This window comes from Engraulis encrasicolus, chromosome 4 (genome assembly GCF_034702125.1).
Source record: "Engraulis encrasicolus isolate BLACKSEA-1 chromosome 4, IST_EnEncr_1.0, whole genome shotgun sequence".
NCBI classification, from domain to species: domain Eukaryota; kingdom Metazoa; phylum Chordata; class Actinopteri; order Clupeiformes; family Engraulidae; genus Engraulis; species Engraulis encrasicolus.
Genome location: NC_085860.1, coordinates 2,293,059 through 2,300,000, shown reverse-complemented (window position 1 = coordinate 2,300,000; position 6,942 = coordinate 2,293,059). Strand labels below are relative to the sequence as shown.

Here is a 6,942-nt window from a genome sequence, read left to right as displayed (position 1 = left end):
TGCACAATTATTTTTTATTTAATGCAGACCTTACCTGCTACAGTCCTTCCTGTTCCCCTCTCCAGTGCGTATTCTTTCCATGTCACTGCTGAATAGTCATACTTCCTCAATATGACAAAGTAAACAATCAATCTAAACTTCTCCCCTACCTGTGTGTTCTCCATTCCTCCTCCCCCCCTGACCTCTTTTCTCCAGTGCCTACTCCTTCCACGTGAGCGCTGACGGCCAGATGCAGCCGGTGCCCTTCCCTCCGGACGCCCTGATAGGCCCCGGCATCCCGCGCCACGCGCGCCAGATCAACACGCTGAACCACGGCGAGGTGGTGTGCGCCGTCACCATCAGCAACCCCACGCGGCACGTCTACACCGGCGGCAAGGGCTGCGTCAAGATCTGGGACATCAGCCAGCCGGGCAGCAAGAGCCCCGTCTCCCAGCTCGACTGCCTGGTGAGTTCTTGTCTCTATTCGTTTGCATAACGCCAGGGACAAATGCACATGCATTTTGCCAAGTGAAGTGAACCTTGCCTTTCGTTCCTTTGAGGGAAACAAATTGGGGCAAAGGCAAGCGAACAGGGGCAAAAATTATTCGGCCACGTTTAATATTATGCAAATGAGGAGTGAATTTCGCCTGCAGCAGCCAAGAAAATCAACAACATCAATGTGGCAATCAATTTGATTCGCTGCTATGACCCGTTTACCGTAGAGCTCTCTCTTCGCTTCGCTCATCTCACCTGCATGTGTCCCTGCAAGATGCCCGTATTCCAGCCTGGGGTGCGTTTCTCAAAAGTTAACGGCTTACTTGGTTGCAATACCTCTTTGTAGCTACTGGAGGCATTGAAAATGGACTATGTCCAAAATGTCTGTAGCTCCAGTTTTATCCACCGACTTCTTTTGTTACTTTTCGGCTACAATAAATACATGCATATATACTTTTTTTTTCCGACACGCCTTGTGTGCGCCTCATTTTTTTTGTCATTTGTAGTGTCGCTTGCTAATGAAATCCATCCATTCTCTCTCTCTCTCTCTCTCTCTCTCTCTCTCTCTCCCCCCCCATTGGTGTCTATGCAGAACCGGGACAACTACATCCGCTCGTGTAAGCTGCTCCCCGACGGCCGCACGCTGATCGTGGGCGGCGAGGCCAGCACGCTGACCATCTGGGACCTGGCCTCCCAGACGCCGCGCATCAAGGCCGAACTGACGTCGTCGGCGCCCGCCTGCTACGCGCTGGCCATCAGCCCCGACGCCAAGGTCTGCTTCTCCTGCTGCAGCGACGGCAACATTGCCGTTTGGGACCTGCACAACCAGACGCTCGTCAGGTGAGACATGCCTGTGTGCACAGCCAATCAAGCACATGCGCACACACACAAACGCACTCTCTCGTGCATTTGACAATTCGCACGCACCAGTCTTTCTCCATAGACGTTTTCTGCTGCTGAACATAATGCATTCTAGACTAACTAAGTAGAAGCACTTGTTTTCATGTTGAACAATCCAGAGTGGTGCATTGTTGCTACTTACTTGGTTGCAATGCAATTTCCCATTGTAAACCTAGTAAGTTGCTAACTGGCTAACAACGATGCTTTCGAGAAACCGGGTCCAGCTTCAGAATATGAATTTGTAGTGTTCCATTCCTTTAGATTTTAGAATTTCACTTTAAAATGCTCAAAGTCTTGTTATGGTTGACAAATATTCTAAGTTTACAGTGTCACGGTAGGGTTGACGTTTGCTCACAAGCCTGTTGTATTGTGTGGTGGGTGTGTTTAGGCAGTTCCAGGGCCACACGGACGGTGCGAGCTGCATTGACATCTCCCACGACGGGACCAAGCTGTGGACGGGCGGCCTGGACAACACTGTGCGCTCCTGGGACCTCCGCGAGGGCCGGCAGCTGCAGCAGCACGACTTCACCTCACAGGTACGTGGAAACGCGCACACACGCACACACACACACACACACACTAATGTAGAAGAATGATAGCTCAAGCAGCACGACTTGACCTCACGGGTACATGTAAGCATACATACATGTAAGCGTACATACTGTACACACCTCACATTCTTTCTCCTTCACTTCCGACGTGCACATACTTCATCACACATACACACATGCTCCCTCACATCCCTTTAGAAAGACCATTAAATTGAGTGTCTGTGTGTGTGTGTGTGTGTGTGTGTGTGTGTGTGTGCTTGTGTGTGTGTGTGCTTGTGTGTGCTTGTGTGTGCTTGTGTGTGCTTGTGTGTGTGTGTGTGTGTGTGTGTGTGTTTTGCGGTGCAGATCTTCTCGCTGGGCTACTGTCCGACGGGCGAGTGGCTAGCGGTGGGCATGGAGAGCAGTAACGTGGAGGTGCTCCACCACACCAAGCCCGACAAGTACCAGCTGCACCTGCACGAGAGCTGCGTGCTCTCACTCAAGTTCGCCTACTGTGGTAAGCATACTGTCCACTGAACACTACTCAAACTTAACATGGCAACACATGTGGTTGCATATGTAACGCGTATGGTTATCTGGTTCTCTGGCGGTCAGGACAAATGAAATGGAACTCTTACACATGGCGTCTGTTGTGCTGTGTAATAAAGCCATGTGTACACCAAGATCGACCTATGCTACCGGAGCAATTGACGTCATTATTTCTGTATGGCGGGTCGTCGAATACACCGACCAAAGCAAATTCACCGGGAGTGAAGCGACCTGAGCGACCAGAACGAATTTCAGCCATTAAAGTCAAGCTACTATTGCGGTAATGAGCTATGAAACGGTTCGGCAAAAAAAACAATTGGAATGTTCATATCTCTGAATGTCCCAGGATGACAAATCAGAGCAGTTATGTGAATAGCTAACTTAAACATGTCCAGAGCGAATAAAGCGAATTCATGGCAAAACTTCTTCAGCGACTTCTGCTTCTCAGGTAGCATAGGTCGTCTCTGGTGTACCGGTACACATAGGTTGACAGTTGCCTAACAACATCTTTCAACATATCTTACACACTCTGTTCCTCAAATGTTTTCCTTTGTGGTGAAAACAACCAACAATTAATCTCATTACTGGCCTTGATCACCTCTCCTCTCTTGGCTTCATTTGCCATGTCCAGCTGCATTACTGTCGTTTTGCATCCTTCATCATTTTTTTTCCTTCCTTTCCCTTTATACTCTTTTTTTCCTCATATCTCCTCTTTTTATGTCCCACTTTTGTTTTCCTCTCCTCTCCCCATCTCTTCTTCTTTTCTCTTCTCTTTTCTTTTCTCTTCTCTCCGCTCCTCTCCTCCCTGATGATTGCCTGCGTGTGTGTGTGTGCGTGCGTGTGTGTGTGTGTGTGTGTGTGTGTGTGTTTGTGTCTGTGTGTGTGTGTGTGTGTGTGTGTGTGTGTGTGTGTGTGCTCGCGTTTGTGTGTGTGTGCTGGACCCTGTGCAAATGGCACAGTAATGATGTTTGATTTTCCCCCTCTAAAAGGTAAATGGTTCGTGAGCACGGGGAAGGACAATCTCCTGAACGCATGGAGGACCCCGTACGGCGCCAGCATATTCCAGGTACCTGATCAATGCAGACGGACGGTCGGCCCTGGGATGGGGGGATAGAGAGATGGATGGGGAGGAGAGAACTGGGGCTGGAGAAACACTAGATGATGGTGCAAGAGGAAAAAAAGGACGAGTGTATACCATGTAAATGTATATGGATGTAGATCAGTAGAGAAGTGAAAGATTGTTCTAGGAATGGAGAGAGGAGATGTGTAGGCGATGAGCAAGGATGGAGAGCGAGTGAGGCGGGAGTGAAGGAAAAGGTGACACTGGAAGAAGTGTGGCAGAGGAAGAGAAATGGGTCAGGAAGAGAGGACATTTAAAAAGAAAAAAATCTTAGGTGCAAGAAAGCGAAGAATGGCAAGAATTCCCACTGTAGGGCTGTGCGTGCGTGCGTGCGTGCGTGTGAGTGACCTGCAGACTTATTCCCCTTGGATGGGGGCACAGAAATGACCACTGTCTGACAGCCCACTCTTCATCAGGGCAAATGGAGCAGAGAGTGCCATTAACAACACTGGCCATTAACTGCTGATGCAGCTGTGTGTATGTCTGTGTGTGTGAGAGAGAGAGAAAGTCAAACTATGCATCTTTTTTTTCTATTTGTGTGTATTAGAGGGTTTGCGTGCGTGTGTTTGTGTGTGTGAGAGAGGAAGGGTAAGAGTAGAGCCGGAGGGGGGGGTTCTGGATATAATGTATGTGTGTGGTTGTGGGTCACTTAGCAGAAGAGTAAGTAATCATACGGTAGCATTGTGCCGGGCCAGGGCAGCGTAATGACTAAATGCAGTGTGGTCTGTGCTGATGGCCAGCAGGCCTGTCTTCTACGTGCATTTATGATATGACCTTTTAGCTGGATAGTGGAGCTCCCGCCTCCTCGGCAGGCAGGCAGACCTTAATGCTTTCAGGAAAATTCCATATCTGCAGCCTGAGAGACCACACACTCACACATGTATTGCCCTGCTGACTCGTTCGTACGCACGCACGCACGCACGCACGCACGCACGCACGCACGCACGCACGCACACACACACACACATACACACACACACACACACACAGTCTAGATATCTTGTGTGCTCTCTCCCTCTCTTCTCTCGCCCTCTCCCTCTCCCTCCCTCATGGACCTTATTTCTAAAGGTTGTGTCCTTGTGTGTGTGTGTGTTATGTGTTTTTGTCTGCAGTCCAAGGAGTCTTCTTCGGTGCTCAGCTGTGATATCTCTGCGGACGATAAGTACATTGTGACGGGCTCGGGCGATAAGAAGGCCACAGTGTACGAGGTCATCTACTGAGACGCCGCGCCGCGCCACACCACGCATCATCTTCGCCACACTACGCTCTTCAGGAAGGAACGCTCGCTGCCCGCTGCCGTCAGAAAGCACGCCCTGCAGGACGGACGGCCGGCAGAGTGGGGGGGATAACGGAGGGAATGGCCACACACACACACACACACACACACACACACACACACACACACACACACACACACACACACACACACACACACACACACACACACACACACACACCGTTGATTCTAATACACATATACACTTGCTTGACATTCACACACAGACAGACAAGATGGCTCATTTGCCTGGTTGCCAGAGGGCAAATCTGGACACACACATCCGTCTGATCGCCGATGGACTGCAGCTGGACCGACCGACCGGGTTTTAATTGGTCTAAAAACCGAACGCATTTTAAAGGGGACCAATCTGGATTAGCAAGCGCCATGGCACCCCCCACTGCCTGCGGACCCTCTTGCCCTCCTCTACCACCCCCCCCCCCTCCCCCACCTGTCTGCCGAGCACATGGGCCTCATAGCACTAAGAGAAGACTAAAAGACAACACAGAAGACAAGAGACTTTCTGGTGTTTTTTTCCCCCCTCCCTTTCTCCTTGTGTATGTCAAAGACTTGTTTCTTCTTCTCCGTTTTTGTTTTTGTTGGTATTTTCCATTGTTTTTTGTTATATTTTTCTTTTTTTTAAACACTGAGAATGTTTTTTTGGTGCAGCTGTGACGTGAAGCAGTGCTTCGCTTGCTGAGCTGCTCTTTGCCGACTGCCCTCCACGGTGGTTAGTGTCAGTGCAGGTTTTTTTTGTGGCATATATAATGTATATAATGGAGGATAAACGGCCTTTATAGATTTCTATTTTGGTGTCCAGTTCCACTTGTGATGGTCCCTCTCTCTGTCTCTCTCCTCCATGCCCCATCTGGGTCCCTCCTCGTGGGCTTTGGATATTAGATTAGGACCTCACTGTTTCTTTTTTATCCAAGAGGAAATTCTATTCCTGTCCCCACATCCCCCCGCTCTCCTCTCCTCACTTCTCTTTCAACCGATCCCTCCTCCTCCTCCTCCATCAGAGAAGTTCATTTTCTAGCCTGACCTTTATTGGAAATCTAATTTACTTTTTTTGTTGTCATTAAAAAACAATTTTGAGCCTCATGAAATTATGGAGATGTTTTGTACAAAAAAAAACGAAGAAAAAAATCCTGTGGATCTACTATCGTGCTTTCTGATTGGAGAAGAACAGCAGGTTGTCTGTTTGTTTGTTTGTTTGTCTGTATGTATGTATGGACAATCTATGGACATTGGTAAGCAGCCGTCGCTGAAGAAAGAACCTACAGCAAACAGAGAGGACAACGTTTTAAATGTCCTCAAGGGTCTCCAACACACACAAACACATGCGCTCACAAATGCACACACACACACACACACACACGCACACCATCTTAAATGAGATCCCTCTGCTGTCTGTCTGCTGAGCTTCCTGCTTCCCAGTCTGTGTCTGGGACTGAGTCTGGCTGGGGAGTAGGGATGGGGGTGAACAGTGAGTATGATGGCCAGAAAGAGGGAGAGAGGGAGGGAGGGAGAGAGACTGAGAAGGGGAGAAACCATCACATGATCAAGAGGAGACGAGGACACTGTAGACTCTGGACTGCTACTTGTGTGTTGGGGGACTGGGCTGTATGCAGTAAGAGACTGTGGACACACGGGACCCTTTGGTTTTGTGCAGTTTCATGTATATTGGGGAGGGGGGACATTTCAGGGGTGGGGTCAAGTTTCTTGTCTTGTACGTGGGTGACTTTACCAATGGACTGTTTTTGTTTTTGTTTTTTTAAATCGGTTGATGTTTTCCTAACCATCAGTTTTCAGTGGCCAGAGGCAGGCAGGCAGGTATGGGAGTATATCATGCACCGCCATGTTTTTCTGTAGGAAAAATGGAGTTATTGGATCAATGATCAATGTTATTCGACCAGAGCCCCAACATAACATGCTAACAGCAGAAGCCAGACCCTAATGCGTGCACCAGAAATAAGGCAAAAAAGAGGGAACGGTACCCGAATGACTCTCTATCTGGACGTATTTACAGTAGGCAAACAATGGTTATTTCGCTATCCCAGAAGTCTGTGGGAGTTCGACAACTGAACCATTGG

The 6,942-nt window shown here is 48.9% G+C and overlaps 1 protein-coding gene across 1 annotated transcript in view; it reads left to right on the top strand.

Annotated features, from left to right (window-relative positions):
* tle3a (TLE family member 3, transcriptional corepressor a) overlaps positions 1-6,942 on the top strand; it is a 46,500-nt gene extending 39,558 nt beyond the window's left edge. The window contains exons 16-21 of the mRNA XM_063196501.1: positions 196-445; positions 1,067-1,314; positions 1,763-1,910; positions 2,271-2,421; positions 3,443-3,519; positions 4,686-6,942. Coding sequence (XP_063052571.1) covers positions 196-445; positions 1,067-1,314; positions 1,763-1,910; positions 2,271-2,421; positions 3,443-3,519; positions 4,686-4,793 — 982 coding nt within the window. The 3' untranslated portion in view covers positions 4,794-6,942. The remainder of the gene's footprint in view (positions 1-195; positions 446-1,066; positions 1,315-1,762; positions 1,911-2,270; positions 2,422-3,442; positions 3,520-4,685) is intronic.